This window comes from Ambystoma mexicanum, chromosome 5p, assembly GCF_040938575.1.
Source record: "Ambystoma mexicanum isolate Mex_15411 chromosome 5p, UKY_AmexF1_1, whole genome shotgun sequence".
Taxonomy (NCBI): Eukaryota; Metazoa; Chordata; class Amphibia; order Caudata; family Ambystomatidae; genus Ambystoma; species Ambystoma mexicanum.
In genome coordinates, this window is record NC_090930.1 from 29,937,494 (window position 1) to 29,958,000 (window position 20,507).

The 20,507-nt window shown below is 50.2% G+C and overlaps 1 protein-coding gene across 5 annotated transcripts in view; it reads left to right on the plus strand.

The window, feature by feature from the left end:
- The window catches only part of ZMYM3 (zinc finger MYM-type containing 3), a 1,331,158-nt gene that overhangs the window by 681,081 nt on the left and 629,570 nt on the right, over positions 1–20,507 (plus strand). For all 5 annotated transcript variants that reach the window (XM_069612373.1, XM_069612372.1, XM_069612371.1 and 2 more), the window contains exon 12: positions 16,402–16,574. In XM_069612373.1, coding sequence (XP_069468474.1) covers positions 16,402–16,574 — 173 coding nt within the window. The remainder of the gene's footprint in view (positions 1–16,401; positions 16,575–20,507) is intronic.

Consider the following 20,507-nt stretch of genomic DNA (forward strand, 5'->3'; position numbering starts at 1 on the left):
CACACCCCAGATCGACCTGTTCGCGACGGCGACGAACACCAAGTGCCGGAGGTTCGCCAGCAGGTTTCCCCAGACGAGGAGCACGGGCGATGCTTTCTCGTTCCCCTGGGAGGGCCTGTTCCTCTACGCGTTCCCTCCCTTGCCTCTGCTAATCCGGCTCGTCAACCAGCTCAAGAGGTCACGGTGCAGGATGATCCTCGTCGCACCTGCGTGGCCGAGGCAGATATGGTTCCCGGACCTTCTGGACTTGTCAGCGTCCCTGCCGATCAAGCTGCCGGCGGACGCGGATCTACTCTCCAGGGAAGGAGGCGCCATCCTCCACCACGACCCGAAGTCGCTGAACTTGCAGGCCTGGCTCCTGCAGCGCTAGAGTTTGGAGGATACGACATACCGGCCGATTGCAGAGAGGTTCTTGCAAAGGCCAGGGCGTCCTCGACTCTTAAATGCTACGGACACAAATGGAAGAGGTTCTCTGTCTGGTGCCACGCACAGAAGATTAACCCTCTACGGATTACGGCTCCCCAAGTACTGCCGTATCTGCTGACGCTGGCCAAAGCTGGTCTGGCACACGCGTCCATCAAGATTCATCTTGCTGCGATCTCCCGATACACCAGAACCACGGGGCGGACGTCCTTGTGGTCTCATCGTCTGGTGAAGGAGTTCATGAAGGGACTGTTCAGATCGTTCCCGCCGGTGAAGGCTCCGGCCCCGGCGTGGGAGCTCAACGTGGTGCTGACCAAGCTCATGGGACCTCCGTTCGAGCCTCTGCACTCGGCCCCGTTGAAGTTTCTATCGTGGAAAACAGCTTTTCTTGTGGCCATCACCTCCGCACGACGAGTGGGAGAGATCCAGGCCCTTTCCTGCAAGGCCCCGTACTTGACTTTCCACGACACGAGGGTAGTGCTCAGGACGCACCCCTCCTTCATGCCCAAGGTGCCGTCGGACTTCCATCTCAACGAACCCTTGGTGTTGCCTGTGTTCTTCCCGTCGCCTTCGTCGCCGGCTGAGAGGACTTTGCACTCGCTGGATGTGGCTAGAGCGCTGAAGTTCTACGTAGACCGCACAAAGTGTTTTCGGAAGACGTCACAACTCTTTGTGAACTTTGGACCTGTCAATCAGGGGAAGGCTCTCTCGAAGGCTTCCATCTCCAGATAGCTCTCCGGCTGTATCATGTACTGTCACCGGTTGGCAAACCGACCGCTGCCTGGCCGTCCGAGAGCCCATTCCACCAGAGCGATCGCAGCTACCACGGCGTTCCTATCTGGTGTGCCCCTGCTGGACATATGCAGGGCTGCTACGTGGAGGTCGACGCACACCTTCACGAAATTCTACTGCGTCGACCGGGATTCCAGGGAGGAGTCCAGGGTCGGCCAAGCAGTGCTGCGCAACCTGTTCGCCTGAGGTGAGCCTGGTGAGGAGGTAAGATGCTTAATGTTGAGTTGATGTGATGCTTAATGTTGAGCCTTTGCCACCTCCCGTGGTTGTGCATGTGTGTACTGCTATGTATTCTTTATTCATGAGCATGTGAATCCATGCCGGACCCCATGCTGGAGAAGGAACAAGTTACTTACCTGTAACTGTTGTTCTCCAGCATGGGTCTGGCATGGATTCACATGCGAACCCTCCCGCCTACCCCTCTGCGGCTCTTCACTTGGTCATACTGCCACTTCACGTGCTTCCAAATCTGAAGATGGCTGCCAGAGGCGGTGCTTAGGTAGAGGGCAGTCATTGGCTGTGGTCAGTATGACGCAGAGACCAGTGATTGGTTATTACTACGAAAGACAGATCAGAAACGAAACTTATACTGGTTTTTTCTTTACCGAGGATTCCCAGCCTGACGACGGGGAATATTCATGAGCATGTGAATCCATGCCAGACCCATGCTGGAGAACAACAGTTACAGGTAAGTAACTTGTTCCTTCTCCAGCATGGGGTCTGGCATGGATTCACATGCTCATGAATATTCCCCGTCGTCAGGCTGGGAATCCTCGGTAAAGAAAAAACCAGTATCAGTTTTGTTTCTGATCTGTCTTTCGTAGTAGTAACCAATCACTGGTCTCTGCGTCATACTGACCACAGCCAATGACTGCCCTCTACCTAAGCACCGCCTCTGGCAGCCATCTTCAGATTTTTACCGCACGTTCATGTGTTGGGATCCTCGTGCTATTGCTCTCGAGCGTTAGTGCTATTTTTTCACGTTTTTTCTCAAAAACTTCGTTTTTTCGGTCAAAAGAGCCTCAAGCTCCACCGACTCTCCATCCGATCAACGGGGACCCGTGTCGGATTCGTCTGCGCCCCTCAAGGGTGAAGATTTCGTCGAGCTACGCTTTTGGAGGACTCCAGAAGTTTCTCAGGACCGGTCATGGCCCAGGAGAAGGGAAGCTCGACGCCCGGAAAGCTGTTCAGGGTCTGCCCTGGATGCCAGCTGCAGAACGTCTTCAAGGAGGACGAACATTCTTTTTGTGTTTACTGCCTACATGAGGACAAGACGCACGTGGAGAAGGACTGTGCGTTTTGCGGCAGCATGTCGGAGCGGACCATGAAGGACCGCCATCAACGTCTCGCCAACTGGCTAGAAGGGAAGAGCCCGTCCGGCGAGAAGAAGAGGAAGAAATCCGAGCGGTCTTCTAAGACCTTTGAGGACGCCCCGGCGACGGGGGTCCAACATAAGGCCAAGCACCGCGAGTCCGCTGGCACCGGGAGCGCCGAACGGTCGGGCTCTACGGGCGCCAGGCTGGGCGCACCCTCCCCGGCACCATCAACCACGAGCCAATGCTCTGGGTCGGGTAAGAGGAAGGCCGAGCACCCGGCGAGGCTCCTAGAGAGGCCCCGGTCGAGCTCGAAGGCGGAGGGGGAGCGAGGCACTGTCCCCCCCCCCCCTCAAGGATAAGGCGGTGAGCGCACCTAAGGTGGTGAAGGCCTTAATCCATCCGGCCAAGCCCTCTATCGAGTCTGTCGCGGCGGCCCTGGCTCAGCCTGTGGAGGCTACGCCAGTGGTGGCGACCTCGGGGCTCAGAGTCTCCCTGCCACCTCGGAGGGAGTCCTCTTTTGTGCCCATCGATAGGACCCCCGTGAAATCCCCCGTGGGGAAGAAAAAGGGGGGGCAGGGCGTCGTCGTAGATTCGGCCTCAACCTCGGAGGAGGAGCTGGTCGAAGTCTTAAGCCACGGCCTCGGCGTGGAAGAAGACCGGCCCGTCGGGATGGATCCCGACGTAGGTGACAACGACATCGTCGAGGGTACCGACGGGGCCCCTGATCGCCCGTCGGATTCCCCTCTGCCAGCGCCGCGAGACAGCTCGGCGGCCATTTTGTTGGCTATACAGTCCTTATGCTCAGAGATAAGGACGAGACTACCGTTGCCGACGGAACCTCTCCCGTCGGGGGACCCAGAACCGGGACCTTCTGGGGTTCCCCATATAAAGAAAAGAAGGATCCACCCTCCTCCTTTTCAGCCGTCGCGCCCCTTCCAGCCCTCCTCCCCGTCCACCCGAGGGGATGATACGGGGACTCACATGGCAGCGACGGGTACGGACGACGAGGTATACGACGAGGATGTACCGTCGTCGCCTCCCACCAGGGCTTCTCCGCCCGACGAGATTGGATCGTTCCACTCCATGATCGCCAGGGCATCCGAGCTTTTCCAACTCTGCCCTGAGGAGAAGAAGAAGGAAGGTTTCCTTTATCAGCGGTGCGAGGCCAAGAGGAAGACGGTCCTCGCAGTGCCTCTATTGGACGACATTTGGGATGAGGGCCTCACCCTCCTCAAGAACCCTTCCACGACGCCAGCTAGAAGAGACCGGTACGAGAAGAAGTACCGGGTCCCGGGCACGGCCCCCCTGTGCCTCCGGGCGCAGCCTACCCCGGACTCCGTCGTCTCTGCGGCAGCCAGGAAAAAAGCAGGGGGGGGGGTGCGGCCTCCACATCGACTTCCCCACCGGACGGCGAGGGAAAGAAATTGGACGCTATGGGACGCAGAGTCATCTCGTCTGCAGCGACGACGATTAAAGCTGCCAACGCATACGGCCCGATACGACAGGGAGCTCTGGTACAAACTGGCTCCCCTGCTGGACTTCTTGCCGGACGACAAGAGGGCAGAGGCCCTGGAGATCCTGCAGGAAGGTGAGGTGGCTTCGGACCACGCCATTACCGTTGCGACGGACATCGCCGACACTGGGTTCCGCCAGTTGGGCAACGGCGTTTGCCTTAGGCGGCGTGGATGGCTCAAGGCTACGGACTTCCGTCAAGACGTTCAGACCAGAGTCCTGGACATGCCCTTCGATGGGAACAACCTGTTTGGGAAAACAGTGGACGATTCCCTTCAGGCCATTAAAGCGGACACCGAGACGGCCCGGGCCCTTGGAGTTCTGCAACAACGACGGATGCCCTTTCGGAGCAGCGGAGGCAAGGGCGCCTCCAAAGGATCCGGCGGCGGTTTCTCCTCCTACCGTCAAGCGGCCCGCTCGTCGTCTCAGGAGGCCTACAGAGGACGAGGCAAGTCTGGCGGACCCCGCCGTCGTCGCCAAGGACAAGGCGGCAAAGCCTCGTCGAAGCAGGATTGAACCGTCCGTGGGGTCGGGCCCCCACCGAAGCACCCCGGTGGGAGGCCGGCTGGCGAGCTTCGTCAGCGTGTGGGAGTCCATCTCCACCGACCGTTGGGTGCTGGACGCCTTGGCCCGGGGCCACGCGCTTGAGTTTCAAAGAAAGTGCCCGCGCGTCCCCCCCGTGGCCAGGAAAGAACTTCACGTCCCTCAACTTCTCCTGGAGGTAAAGGCGATGCTCAGGAAGGGCGCCATCGAACTCGTCCCAAAGAGGCTTCGGGGCTCCGGAGTTTACTCGAGATACTTCCTCGTGAAGAAGACAGGAAGAAGACCTGCGACGTCTGAACAAGTTCATCAAGGCGCAAAAGTTCCGGATGGTCACCCTCCAGCACGTCCTGGGTCAGCTGGAGGAAGGAGACTTCCTGTCGTCGTTGGATTTGGAGGATGCCTACTTCCATATTCCCATCCTGAAGGGGCACCGAAAATTCCTCAGGTTTGTGGTCCAAGGGCGTCATTACCAGTTCAAAGCCCTCCCCTTCGGACTACGGTCGGCACCCAGGGTGTTCACCAAGTGCCTCGCACCGGTGGCGGCGCAGCTGCGCCGGGAAGGGATCCACGTCTACCCCTACCTGGACGACTGGCTCATCCGAGCCAAGACAAGGGAGCTCGCCGTGGTTCACACGGCAAGGACCGTCCAACTTCTCACGGACCTGGGATTCTCCGTGAACTACGCCAAAGCCCACCTGGTACCCGCGCAAGACGCTCTGTTTCTGGGAGCAAGGCTCAACACAGTGTCCCTTCTGGCCTCCCCGTCGGAGGAGAGGACCAGGTGCAACGGATGTTGGTGGCCGACGCGGCCAAGGTGAGGTCCATCAAGTCCCTCCTCGGAATGATGTCTTCCTGCATCTACCTCATTCCCATGTGCAGGCTCCGGATGCGCCCGTTGCAGGAGTTCCTGGACGCGCGCTGGATCCAAACGACGGGCAGCTTCGAGGAAAGGATCACACTCGAGAGTTTCCGACGAGCGATCCGGTGGTGGGGCACCCGCGCGCATCTGACGGCGGGCGTGGGCTTCCAGACCCCAGCCCACCAGGAGACAGTGACCACGGATGCCTCCCTGGAAGGGTGGGGAGCGCACACCGAAAATCTGCACGCAAGAGGCCTTTGGCTCCCGATGGAGAAATCCTTACATATCAACGTCCTGGAGCTCCGTGCAGTGTTTTGGGCCCTCAGGTCCTTCCTTCCGTCCCTCAAGGGCAAGGTGGTGAGGATCTTCACCGACAACACCACCACCATGTTTTACATCAGGAAACAGGCCGGAACCAGGTCCCCAGCACTGTCCAAGGAGGCTCAGGACCTGTGGCATTGGGCAGTCGCCCAAGGGATGTTTCTGGTGCCGTTTCATCTGGCAGGGATAAAAAACACCATCGCCGACTCACTCAGCAGGGAGCTGCGCTCGTGCCACGAGTGGGAACTACGGCAGGATCTAGTGGATCGCCTCTTCCGACGGTGGGGCACACCCCAGATCGACCTGTTCGCGACGGCGACGAACTCCAAGTGCCGGAGGTTCGCCAGCAGGTTTCCCCAGGCGAGGAGCATGGGCGATGCTTTCTCGTTCCCCTGGGACGGCCTGTTCCTCTACGCGTTCCCTCCTTTGCCACTGCTAATCCGGCTCGTCAACCAGCTCAAGAGGTCACGGTGCAGGATGATCCTCGTCGCACCTGCGTGGCCGAGGCAGATATGGTTCCCGGACGCGGATCTACTCTCCAGGGAAGGAGGCGCCATCCTCCACCACGACCCAAAATCGCTGAACTTGCAGGCCTGGCTCCTGCAGCGCTAGAGTTTGGAGGATACGACATACCGGCCGACTGCAGAGAGGTTCTTGCAAAGGCCAGGGCGTCCTCGACTCTTAAATGCTACGGACACAAATGGAAGAGGTTCTCTGTCTGCTTCCACGCACAGAAGATTAACCCTCTACGGATTACGGCTCCCCAAGTACTGCCGTACCTGCTGACGCTGGCCAAAGCTGGACTGGCACACGCGTCCATCAAGATTCATCTTGCTGCGATCTCCCGATACACCAGAACCACGGGGCGGACGTCCTTGTGGTCTCATCGTCTGGTGAAAGAGTTCATGAAGGGACTGTTCAGATCGTTCCCGCCGGTGAAGGCTCCAGCCCCGGCGTGGGAGCTCAACGTGGTGCTGACCAAGCTCATGGGACCTCCGTTCGAGCCTCTGCACTCGGCCCCGTTGAAGTTTCTGTCGTGGAAAACAGCGTTTCTTGTGGCCATCAACTCCGCACGACGAGTGGGAGAGATCCAGGCCCTTTCCTGCAAGGCCCCGTACTTGACTTTTCACGACACAAGAGTAGTGCTCAGGACGCACCCCTCCTTCATGCCCAAGGTACCGTCGGACTTCCACCTCAACGAACCCTTGGTGTTGCCTGTATTCTTCCCGTCGCCTTCGTCGCCGGCTGAGAGAACTTTGCACTCGCTGGATGTGGCTAGAGCGCTGAAGTTCTACGTGGACCGCACGAAGTGTTTTCGGAAGACGTCACAACTCTTTGTGAACTTTGGACCTGTCAATCGGGGGAAGGCTCTCTCGAAGGCTTCCATTTCCAGATGGCTCTCCGGCTGTATCATGTACTGTCATCGGTTGGCAAACCGACCGCTGCCTGGCCGTCCGAGAGCCCATTCCACCAGAGCGATCGCAGCTACCACGGCGTTCCTTTCTGGTGTGCCCCTGCTGGACATCTGCAGGGCTGCTACGTGGAGGTCGACGCACACCTTCACGAAATTCTACTGCGTCGATCCGGATTCCAGGGAGGAGTCCAGGGTCGGCCAAGCAGTGCTGCGCAACCTGTTCGCCTGAGGTGAGCCTGGTGAGGAGGTAAGATGCTTAATGTTGAGTTTGATGTAATGCTTAATGTTGAGCCTTTGCCACCTCCCGTGGTTGTGCATGTGTGTACTGCTATGTATTCTTTATTCATGAGCATGTGAATCCATGCCAGACCCGATGCTGGAGAAGGAACAAGTTACTTACCTGTAACTGTTGTTCTCCAGCATGTGTCTGGCATGGATTCACATGCGAACCCTCCCGCCTACCCCTCTGCGGCTCTTCACTTGGTCATACTGCCACTTCACGTGCTTCCAAATCTGAAGATGGCTGCCAGAGGCGGTGCTTAGGTAGAGGGCAGTCATTGGCTGTGGTCAGTATGACGCAGAGACCAGTGATTGGTTACTACTACGAAAGACCGATCAGAAACGAAACTGATACTGGTTTTTCTTTACCGAGGATTCCCAGCCTGACGACGTGGAATATTCATGAGCATGTGAATCCATGCCAGACCCATGCTGGAGAACAACAGTTACAGGTAAGTAACTTGTTCCTTCTTATGTTTGTGGCCCTCTTTTGATTGGGAGGTTTTAGAATTCTCTTTGTCATCTTTCTTGTGCTGTTCTCCCTCATCCTTGTTATGAGTGGCCCCATAATCCTTGTGAGTAGCCCTGTTGGCCACCCATAAGTCAGCAGCTTTTGCCAGCTTCTTGGGATCAATCTCTTTTGAGTCATCCAAGTGCTGTCTCAGCTCTGGAGCGCAGGTTTCAAAAATAGATTCCAACAAAAGTAGACTTCTCATACCTTCAAAGGTAGTTACTCTGTAACCCTTAAACCAACCATCTAAGTTCTTCAAACATTCACACACCCAGGTAGCCCAAGGGATACCATCAGTCTTTTTGAGGGTCCTAAACCTCTTCAGGTACTGGGAGTTTTCCCAAATCTAGCTATTAAAGTTAGCTTCACACTTTCATACTCCGTTCTTTCAACTTCCCCCACCTCCATTACAGCATCAGTATCAACCTGGGGGAGCCTAGACAGAAGCCAAGGAATCAGTGGATTCCCTATGTAACCCTGAATCCAATAGTTATATTCAAAGGCACCCAACCAATCCAAAATATCACGTTTCGCATCATACATACTCACTGCTTCTTTAGGCATGCAAGGTCTCTTTGGACTGGAAGACCTAGAAGACTCTGGGATAGAAACATTTTCAACAGACAATTTCTTCATCTCAAGAGCATGCTGCATTTGCAATTCCCTTAACTTGATGTCTTGATATTTGGCTTCAGCTTGAATTTATAATCTTTTGAACTCTAACTCGGGTATCATTCTCTCAAGAGATACCAACTTTGGACTCCGTACTGGACCTGGTAGGGTCCCAGTGGCTACAGTTTGAGGTGGAAGGGCTGGTTGTGGTAAAGAGGGGCTCTCCTCATTAGACTCCTCTTACGACTCTTCTAAAACATTAGTTAGACTCTGAATTATCATCCTCAATATTATTATTCACATTTCCTAAGTTAGTAGGTGTAACAGGCCTACTACCCAGACTTTGATGATTCCACAATATTGCAATAAGTTCATTTTTCTTTCCTTTAACAGTGAGACTCCTGGCCTTACACATTTATTTTAGCTGTTCTACTGTCAAAATGACTAGGGCTTACTGACTGAAGTTATCCATATTTGGCATGTGGTATACTGAAGGTGCTATGTGTCACAATGTAAAAGGATGATGCTGATGGAGTTTCAGACTCCATAACCAAAGGAAACCGAGTTTAAATCACAATAAAATACTTGATAGTGGGGGAAAAGGGTCTCACTCTGCAGGTTAAAAATTCAAGTCCTCAAAATCCAGCAAAGTTTCTGGGGGTATCGAAGGTAAAGAGATTGGCACACTGAGTTCTCCCTAACAGTACCTAAGGTTTGCGATTGGCAATTCTCACTATCAGTTTCGAGTTCTGCCATTCGGGTTGACCTCCGCCCCAAGGGTCTTCACCAAGCTGATGGTGGTAGTGGCAGCGAGCCTCAGGAGAGTTGGGATTCATGTCTACCCTTACCTGGACGATTGGTTATTAGGGGCATGTTCACCTGAACAAGCCCGGGAACATCTGAACATGACCTGCCACTTCCTACACAGACTGGGCTTCTCCCTCAATTATAAGAAGTCAGATATGATACCATTCCAAAGAATTCAATTCATCGGAGCGAATTCAATTCATCGGAGCAGTCCTGGATACTTCCTCGGGCAAAGCCTTGCCTCCCCAAATGAGACCTCATCACATTCTGCAGATGATAGCAAAGTTCCAGAATGCCGAGCATCTGCCAGCCTTTGATTTTCTGAGGTTGCCCGGCCTCATGGCATCCTGCATTTTTCTGGTGCCAGAGACCAGATTGGGAATGAGATCCCTTCAATGGGTCCTCAGGACTCAATGGTCCCAATTTTCGGGGATATGTCAAATCTTCTCCAAATTCCAAATTCCAGCCAGAGTGCCTCAATATCTTCTGTGGTGGGCTTGCAAGGAAAAAATATCCTCAAGGGAGAATCTTTTTGGCAAACCCATCTGGAGATAACATTAGTGATGGACCCCTCACTCACGTGGTGGGGAGCCCACACCAACGATCTGACCATCAGCGGTCGTTGGTCTCCATCGGAGTCCAAAGTACACATCAACCTTTTGGAGCGAAGGGCAATCAGACTAGCGCTGAAGGCCTTTCTGTCCTCTGTACAGGGAAAGAATTTCCTGATGACGGACAAGACAGTGGCCATGTACTACCTCAACAGGAGAGGAGGGGTAGGGTTACTACCACTGTGCAGAGAGTCAATGCAGCTCTGGTTCTGGGCAATGCAAGAAGGAATCTGTCGGAAGTTCACCTAGCCGGAGAGCAGAACACGGCGGCGGACGCTCTGAGCAGGCAGAGCACTTGTTTCTCACGAGTGGGAACTAGCTCAGGAAGTCCTTCAAGTGGATCTGTTTGCGACCAGTGTCAGCAGGAAATGTGAACTGTACTGCTCAAGGTAAATTCCTCTGAGGAGCTCTAGGGGATGCGTTCATAGTGGACTGGGTATTTCCACTCTTATGTGTTTCCTCCAGTCCCTGTGATTCATCAGCTAATCAGGAGGTTGAGGAAGTTCAGGAAATCCATAATTGGGCCAGGAGGACGTGGTACCCGGACCTTCTGGACATGTCCATCTGCCCTCCAATACGTCTTCCACAAAGAGAGGCTCTTCTCTCGCAAGAGGAAGGTCTGGTTCTCCATCCAGAAGTCAAGACACTTGGCCTTCACGCATGGTTTCTGAGAGGCTGAGATATAAGTATTGGGAACTCCCGGGTGACGTTATGGAGATTTTGCTGCTGCCAGAAGGGCAGCAACAAAAACCTTGTACCGGTGTCGTTGGCACAAGTTCAGTAACTGGTTCAGGGATAAGAATGTGGATCCATTCTTATGTAATACTCCTACAGTACTTTCTTTCCTTTTACACTTGGCCAATTTGGGGCTCCAGGCTGGTACAATAAAAGGATACTTAGCAGCGCTATCTATTTTTTAGCACTCCTCAGAAGTGCCTTACTTCAAAATGCTTTTGATTATTCAGTTCCTAAAAGGACTCGCAAATGTGTACCCAACCCCTTTTCAGGTACCCGTCTGGGATTTAAATTTAGTTTTAAATTTCCTCACATATTTCATTTGAGCCCTTACATTCTTGCCCGTTAAGACTCCTTACGCTAAAGAAAATACTTCCAGTTGCAATTCAGCTCGCAGGGTGAGTGAGTTGCAGGCACTCTCTTGTACGTCGCCTCACACAATTTTTCATAAGGACAAGCTTACTCTTAGTCAAACCCTCTTTTATGCCAAAAATAGTCTGACTTTCCCCGTCGAGAAAAATCTATTTACCTTCCTTTTTATCCTCCTCCCCATTGAAGAAAGGTTACACAGACTAAATCCTAGAAGGTCCCTCAGTTTCTAGATCTCCAGAGTGGCTAAATTTAGGCGTGATCAGCTTTTTGTGGGATATACTGGACACAAATTGTATCTAGCAGTAACCAAACAAACATTGTTCAGATGGATAATTTTGGGAATCACTGAATGCTATAGGTTGGCTGGAAAAGATACTCCAGATGGGCTGGGGGCTCATTCAACAAGGGGCATGGCAACCTCAACAGCTCGTCAGAGGGATGCCCCAATGCAAGACATTTGTGCAGCGGCCACCTGGCTCTGTATGCACACTTGTGAAGCATTATTCTCTAGATTAAACATCACAAGTCGCTTTGCCAAAGCTGTCCTTCATACAGTCCATGATTAATACTTTCTGGTACTCCCTCCTCCAAATTCATACTGCTTTGGGAGCCCATCTAAGATGCGGAATACGTGGGAGAACATAATCCATTCAAAGAACAAGTTACTTACCAACTGTAAAGTTCTTTCGATTGATGTTCTTCCCACGTATTCCTCATTGTCCCTCCCATCCTACCCCGCTGTTCAGTTTACGTATTTTACACTCAATGCTCCTTGAGAGCTTACAGTCTAAGGGCTACACCTTATCAACTCATCAATGGAAAATATACTAAAAAACAGAATTAAAGCCAATGGGTGCTGCTCGAGCCCTTAAAACTGCGGATGACGTCGACACTCAACGGCAGTCTCCGAGGGACATCAGCGACGCAACCTCGAGCGTAGCGCCCTCTGCTGGAGAATTTTTCTTTTTCTCCAAAGCAGCAAAGCTGAAGATACGAATATCTAAGATGAATATGTGGGAGGAACATCCAATCGAAAGAACGTTACAGTTGGTAATTAACCTGTTCTTCTGTAGCTTGAAAGTAATGTTGGTTATGCATACATGTCCTAACTAGAATTATTGATGTTGGCCTGTGTGTACTCATTTTAGCCCTACACCACTGTCTCACCCTTCCTCTGGGTAAACCTTGCAGCTCTGATGCTTTACCTTGATTGGGTACTGTTGGGCAATATTGTACGAAGTACCCTGTGGGAGACTGCACCAGCCTTGTCCTCTTGGCAATAGTTAACCCAACCTTTGGTATAGGCATGTACTACACAAGTTGGTAAAGTGACTGAGCAGCCAGGCTCATCTCAAGAGGGGTCATAGTGAACTTTAGGGTTGCAACATAGAGATTGAGTGACAAGTATCCAAATAAACACTTAATCAAGGTTTCTTGATTAAACAATTATTTATTAATCCAACAGTCAGTTGAATAAGCTTTCTTTAGAAGGGAGCAATCATGTAACACAAAAATATACTTCAATAAATACTCTTGAATTCTCTTAATCAGTAGATACCCATTTGGGATGACACACAGACACATTCCTACACCCTACAGTGACTCAAATAACTAGGACACTGGACTATGATACACCACTGGCACATTTAGAGCCATATTGAGGTTAGTGTCAAAAGTAAAAGATGAGGGAATAAAACAATGGTTAACAAATATTCTGAAGCAGGTAAGTACTTTTTGAACTCTCCAATGCAAAGTAAATTAAGCCTTTCCCAGCTACACAAGTTATCTGTGTGACCTTTGTTGAGTCCTAGTTAAAGCACAAAGTCGGAGCTAAGTCTTTCAGGGAGCCAGGACAGGCAATGTTAGTTGAGCAAATGTCTAGGTGAGCTGAAACACTTCTCGCAGGTCTTGCACAATGTTTTAGAAATTGTTAGGCAAGATTGGGTGCAGTACCCTTTGGGAGACTACAGCAACCTTGACCGCCTGGCAATAGGAACCCAACCTTTGGTATAAGTCTGCACTACAGGTTGGTAGTGTGGCTGAGCAGCCAGACTTATCAAGAGGGGTCAATGTGAGCAGTGGAGTGGTTACACAGAGATTCACAGTGGCAAATATTCAAATAAGCTCTTACACAAGGTTTCTTGAGTAAACAATAATTAATTTAAGTCTGTTTTATAAGCTTTCTTCAGAAGGGAGCAGAATATGTAACACTTCAAAAAAGACTTAAAAAAACAGCCTCTAAATGAGATGATGCCCATTGGGGATGGCGCACACACTTCCTACACCCTCAGGTGACTCAAATAACTAGGCCACTGTGGACTATGATACATCACTGGCACATTTTATAGCAATATTGAGGTTAGTGTCAAAAGTAAAAGATGAGGGAATAAAACAATGGTTAACAAATATTCTGAAGCTGGCAAGTACTTTTTGAACCCTCCAATGCAAAGTAAATTAACCCTTTCCTGGGGGAAAGGTAAAGGCACAAAGTCAGGTGTGAAAAGTCTCTCAGGGACCCAGGGCAGCCAATGTTAGTTGAGCAAAGTCTAGGGGAGCTGAAGATCTTCTTTGCAGGTAAGTAAAAGTCTTGCACAATGTTTTTAGAAAGGTGTGTAGAAATTAGATCACTTGAAGGGCCACAAGCTTGGAGGCTTGTGAGGGACAAAGTTGCAAGCAACTTTGCAAGGTTAACCAAGACCAGTCTCCACTGAGAACAAGTAAGGCTACACCACAAGAGGCAAGTCATCTTAAACTTTACAGTACCTTTGGTTAGAAGAAATGGTGCCATCTGGCTTATGTTCCTGTACAGCTCTGCAGATCCTGGTGTTCTTGTGCCTCAGTCGTGGGGACAAGGGGGAGGACGTCTGGGGACTCCTGCACTGCAATGGGAAGGTCAGCCCCAACAATGGGCAAACTTCAATTCAGTGTCACTTTGCAGTTCATCTCCTTGCGTCTATAGCAAATAGCACCACCGTGGTCTCACAGATATCACTCTGGACTTTCCTTGCATCTGGGGTCCAGGACTCTGAGGTGGCTCAGGCTTGGCCAGTCCTGCTTCAGGCGAGTCTGGGGGATCTTCCTGAAACATGGGTCCGACTTAAAACCGATGCACTCGGTTTGGTGTTCTTCTCCCTGGCACTTTGGTTCCAGCAGCAGCAGTGGTATTACAGCCATCTCCGAGAGGATGTCGAAACTAGTTCACTTTGGAGTTGATTGTTCCCACCAACTGAAGGGGAGAAGTCGTCCTTGCAGGGCTTCTCTAGAGTCAAAACGAATTTGGAGCTTCAGCACAGCAGCAGGGCTTCACCGGGCAAACCAACGGTCCAGGAGTTGCAGCAGGCGTCTCTTCCAAGTTCTTCTTCGGATTCCTTCGTCGATCGGTCGACACTGCCTGGAAAGCCAAAATGCCTTGGCCTTTATGTAGGTTTCTCCCATTCCATCCAGCCTAGCTCTCAATCACACAGCAGGGTGGCTGTCCTTGCCGTACAGCCAGCCGGCCAATCACCTTTGGGTGCATTCTTGTAACCAAGGGGATTAAGCACACAGTTTTGGGCACCTACCTCACTTCCTGCCCCTGCCAGACACCCTGGAGCCAGAGACTGCCTTCACTCGTGAATCCCGCCAAAGACAAAACCAACCAAACCATTTTGGCGTGCAGAGTAAGTCTCAAGAAGGACCTTTCCAGCAAGAAATGGCAAAAGGCAAAACAAATTTGACAAATTGGGCACCCATGGGTGCTTTACTGCAGCTGCAAATGCAGCCCGTGGTAAACACCCACAATGGTAGTAAAGAGTAAACCACTGCCAACAGCCATTCATTGTAGAAAGGGTAACATAAAAATGCTACATGAGAAACTAGACAAAGGAGATACTAAGTAACCCCTCCAGCACCCTATGGTATGATGGTGTGTGCAGTGTCTAGAAAGTTACAAAATCTAAGTCAATTTCACTTCACTGCTCTTGGAAACAGTAGTTTCACCAAGAGAAGTAATTTAATCCTTGGGGAAATCTGAAAGACTCATGTGCTACTGCACTGAAGGTGCTGTGTGACACAATGTAAAGGTGATGCCTATGGAGTTTGTCGGGCTCCAAAGTCAAAAGAAACCCAGTCTAAATCACATTAAAATACATGCGAGCGTGGGAAAAGTCTCGCTCTCCCCAGGATAAAAATAAGTCCTAAAGTCCAGCAAAAGTACTGGGGGTCTCTAAGGTAGATGGGGAATTAGCACATTTCTGAGTATTCACCCTGACCGGTACAAACTCTACGCCTTCGCTGTTCACTGTAATAGGGTGGCCTCCTAATTTCTTCTCCCTCTCTTCTGCCTGATTTTGGAAATCCAGCTCAACGATCTGTAGTCTTAGAATAGTGTTTTATATATTTTTCACTATGTACAGTGTTTTCATTGCGGCCACTTTATTAGTTTGCATTTTAACAGTCTAGTTTTCACTGCAGCAATTTTTGCTGATTTGTAAAATTGTGTGGGGGTTTGGCGTAAGGGGATTAGGTTGTGGAGGTTGATCGGATGAGGGAGGCTTAGATGGGCATTAGGGTGAGGGGTGGGGCACACCCCATGAAAGAATATCATTGAACACCAGATGGTAAAAATGCCATAGATTGAAGTGGCCGCAATGAAAACACGTGGAACCATTTTTCAGCGCACTCTGGTATCTATTGGCACTAACTGCACCTCCCCATCAGCCTTCCTCCCTCCTTTGAGTGACTCCAAACTGTACTGGCATAGCTACATATAAAGAGTTTTGTATATCTTTTTGGTAGGAATCCTCTTTCCCTTATGGTTGGTGGTTTCACATCCCTCACCACAGGGGGCAGCAGAAATTCAAGATGCCAGCAACTAGCCAGCCATAAAGTCACTTGCCACCTCAATTATATACATACCAACAGTGGACCATTTTCCTAGTTGCCAAGGGTCAAATATCAGTGGCTAGTGCCAATTTTTCATCCTTCCTCACCAGAAATATGGCTAGCAAGCAACAAGGTAGTCGGTGTGAGCAGCCTCTAAGCTGGGTAGGCTGGATGAACCTGCAAGTCGATCTCGGTCCAGGCCTACAAAAGCAGCATCTAAACCAGGGTGAAAGATTAATTTGATTAAAAATAATGAAAAGGTCTTGCGCTATGTTGGGTGAAATAACGTCATCGGTAGGGAAGGAAGAGCAGTAGCATACATTGTTTTTCTGTTGTGGAGTAGGTATATAATGCAGAGCTCTGCAAGGCGCGTAACCGGACAAGAGTTCAATCCCTCCCCCGATCTGATTTGCCCACTCTTCCTTTTATAGGATGTGTCCTGCTGTACAAACAAGATTTCACCAAAAACCTGGGATTATGCTGCATTACCTGTACGTACTGCTCTCAGACTTGTCAGCGGGCAGTGACCGAGGAGCTGGATGGCAGCACTTGGGACTTCTGCAGTGAGGACTGCAAGAGCAAATACCTCCTGTGGTACTTTAAGGTAGGTGAAGCTCTTTCATTGTATGTATAAGGAACACTGTGAACAGCAAGCACTCAGCGGGAGATGGTGGCACTGTAAATGGATGGCAGCACAGGACCAAAGCGGCTTCTCTTTCACTCCAAGACTATGCAGTCTCCCATCAAAATGGGCAATTCTAATATTGACTTTATTTCTACTTGCCACCCCAGTTTATCTGTACTTATGACTTGCTTTACAGAATAACCATATATTTCTTATCTTGAATAAATTCCTTTGGCACCTGAGGAGTTCAGCATGTCTGATCGAAGATGCTGCCTTTTCATGTCTCCCAATCCCCCCCCCCCCCACCTCACTAGTTACTGTTGGGCCAAATTCATTTTTAGGTGTAATTTTGCTAACTTGATGAATTTCCTAAACCTACTGCGGGCTTTCTGATTTACAGTCTTTTTGCTGTTAAGTAGATTTAATTTTTGCCAATCTTGGCCTCTGTCCTGAGCCTCCCAGCACTGCTGCTGGACTCACTGGGATTGTTTTCATTGATCTCAGCCTCTCCGTCTTTTACTTACCTTCTACGACTACTGGAACCTTTTACGTTTCTGTTGTGGGGTGACTTCTCCTCTTGGTTTTGTCTTGCATGCTTTTCTGTGGCAGCACCCCCCCCCCCCCCCCCCCCCCACACCCTCCTATGTGGGGGTGTGCCAGGGACCCATATATTCCCCTTTGTAGTGTCATTTTGGATTCACTGTTAAGTCTGTGGACCAATCAGTGCTGGAGGGGGGTGGGGGCTCCCTTTTTGTTAAGATGGATTTTCAGAATCGTTCCTTGCTTGGGACATTTTTGCACAACCCTCTAGTGAGGGCAGTGTAATCATCTAACTGAATGGTGACGCAGTGTGTCACCCAAAATGGAAGATCAGACTCCATCGATATCTGTAATGGAGCAGTCGGGCTTAACTTTAGGAGGGAGGAAGCTTGACAGTACATTTAGTCCCAACAGACACCACACAAGAAAAACCCACGCAGTTGTACTGCTAAAATAAAGGTTTTATTATAAAGTCACACAAGATATTTATGATGGGAGAAAATAAGTAACCTGGTTACACAGAGCGCATTGCAGAGTAAAGTAGGTTAAATTGAAGGGCCCTTCAAGACCCAAATCAATCCTTAACCTAAAATGTAGGCCTGATACCTGGTGGTATGCCCCATACACATGAGCTTTCAGGCATACGTTTAAGAGACTGCTAGACGATATCACACAGTGACAATGATTGTGTTCAGAATCCCAAGCTACCCAGCAGAAGTTGGTGCAGGCTTCCTATTACCTTCTTCATGAAGTATTATACTTAACACTTATGCCTAGAACTCTGTGTAGTACTTATAGGTTGAGCAGAGGGGAATGCTATGTCCTCCTCAGCTAGGAGGATTATCTAAAAGGCAATCCTAGACTTTGGTAGACAGTCCCTAGGCCCAGAAGGCTATATTACACCTCAAGGAGGAACACCTATCAACGCACACAGATAAAATGTATAACCTATGAATGAGTAATAGATTTAAAAGTCCCTAGTACATCAGGGGAAGTCTATAAATATACACGGCATGGTGGCTGTTGGCAAAGTTCTTTTAGGCAACTTTTCCTCCATATTCTATGATCTCCCCTCCCCACCCTACCTTTTTGATTGTTTACTCCTTGGCCTGACTATTGTGCAGGTGGGCCTTTAATCACCTCAAGCCAAACATGCCCACCACTTTAGCGAGTACACAGATGTACTTAAAGCAAGTTTATTGTACAAAGCTCTGGGGACCGGTTGGATGATGTTGCAGGACCAAACAAACCCAAGTCTCAACACTCTCAGTTCACGTCTTTTATACAGTTTTGCAACAGTTAAATGCTCCCAAACATGATTGTACAGGAAGTGCTTCTTCCATTTTCATTGGCCAGTCTTACTTTGATAAACCTCTTCAGATCATATTCAGAACACACTTATTAGGATTTTGTTAGGGAGCATTATCGGTTTCTGCATAAATTCACTTTAACCTGAGACCCCCAGCACTTTTGCTGGTCTCTGGACTTTTTGAATTTTAATCTCCTGTGTGAGTGGAACTTTTTACTACTCCTTCTTTTTCTCTGACTGGGATTCTTATTTGACTACTTTTGTGGGAGTATTTTTTCCTCCATAGTTTAATACAGGCATCTATTATTGCTTTGTGACACCCAGCACCCTCTGTGCAGTGCCATTGAGGAGTCCCTTGGACTTCCCTTTATATTGCATTTCATTCTCTGCTGCGAACTACAGTTCCCAAAAGTAATAAGTTAACATGTTATGTTATGGCAATTTGCTACGCCCACTATTACCCGAAGGCATCTTGGTGCGATAATAGGAGAGAGATAAGGACCATAACAGAGGACCTTGGACCAACCATGGTTTCAGAGCTTTCCTAAATTCAAAATAATCTATTACCACTCTCAGGTCAGCAGGTAGGTCATTCCAGAGCCAGCTGGCCGCATTACAAAACGCACACCTACCAATGCGGGCCCTACGTATCTTTGGAATGGCCAATAGTTTAGCATCTACTGACTGCAAGGGTCTGCCAGGGACATACGGAGAGATCTTATCCTGCAGATATTCAGGTCCTTGTTTACAGAAAGCCCGGTGTACTAGACACAGGGGCTTGATTTGGATTCTTTGGGCCACTGGGAACCAGTGCAGTGCCCTAAGTACCAGACTTAAATGAGCACCATAAGGTGACGCAGTCGCCACCCTAGCTGTTAAATTCTGCCGCAATTGGAGACGGTGCACCACCCTAAGAGGTTGTGCCAGATGGTGATGTGCAGTAATCTAGCCGGCTGGTAACCAAGGAGGATACCAATAGGGGCTGCAGCTTTTTCGGCAAAAAAAGGCAGAACCCTGAGAACAAAATTATTGGTCTTACAAACAGCACTAACCTGTGGTGACATAACCAGATCAGAAGACAGAAGGACCTCAAGATTCTTAACCACCTTCACCAGGGTAGGACCGTCACCCAAAGTGGAAGGCCAGAAAGAACCGGACCATTCCGCTGTGATTGGAGAAGAGCCCACCACCAAGACTTCGGTCTTGTCCCCATTCAGCTTCAGCCAATTCGCACTCATCCAGTTTCCTACTGCCGACAGACACTCACGAAACTTTGCAGCCACCGCATCATCTTCCTGATCCAAACGGACCAGGGTCTGAGTGTCGTTGGCATAAGAGTAGCGCCGAAAACTAAAGGCGAATCAGTGGCTGAATATAGATATTAAACATGAGGGACAAGGCCGAACCCTGAGGAAACCGGCTAGGAAGAATCTGAAAAGATGACAAATGGGGAGGTAGAGATAGATTGCCCACCAGGCCAGGACCGGGCTGGAGGCCTGTAGCCCGTAGGCAAGATAACAGGATGGCATGGTCAACAGTGTCAGATGCCGCTGACTGATCTAATAATATCAGGGCGCTCACACTGCCCTGATCAGCCAGCATGGTCAGATCAACTACGGACACTAGGCCCGTGCAGAAACCCGCCAGTACTGTCGCGTCCAGAGAGGGTTTCTTCAAGAGTGGAATCACTGGTGCCTTTTAACTCTGAGGGTACCACACCATCACAGCAAGAGGCGTTACAAGGCAAGGCACTATATTTGGCAGTATCTTCTTAAGAAGGGCCAAAGGAATAGGATCGGACAGGGCAGCAGATTTCAGGCTTACTTAACTTTCTGGGTCCAGCACACACCACCTTATGTGGCGTGTTGGGAGGGTTACCTTGTAACTCCTTATCCCACTACTCCTGCAACTTTTGTTACAGTATTTAACTTTAATGGCTGGTGGCAGTGGATACTTTTTCTATCTTTTTGTGCTGGTTACTGGCAGGCTGATTTTTCAGCTTCAATAGAGCACCCATGGCTGACCATTTTCTCAAAATGGCCCGTCTTCGTTTCTTTTCGTCA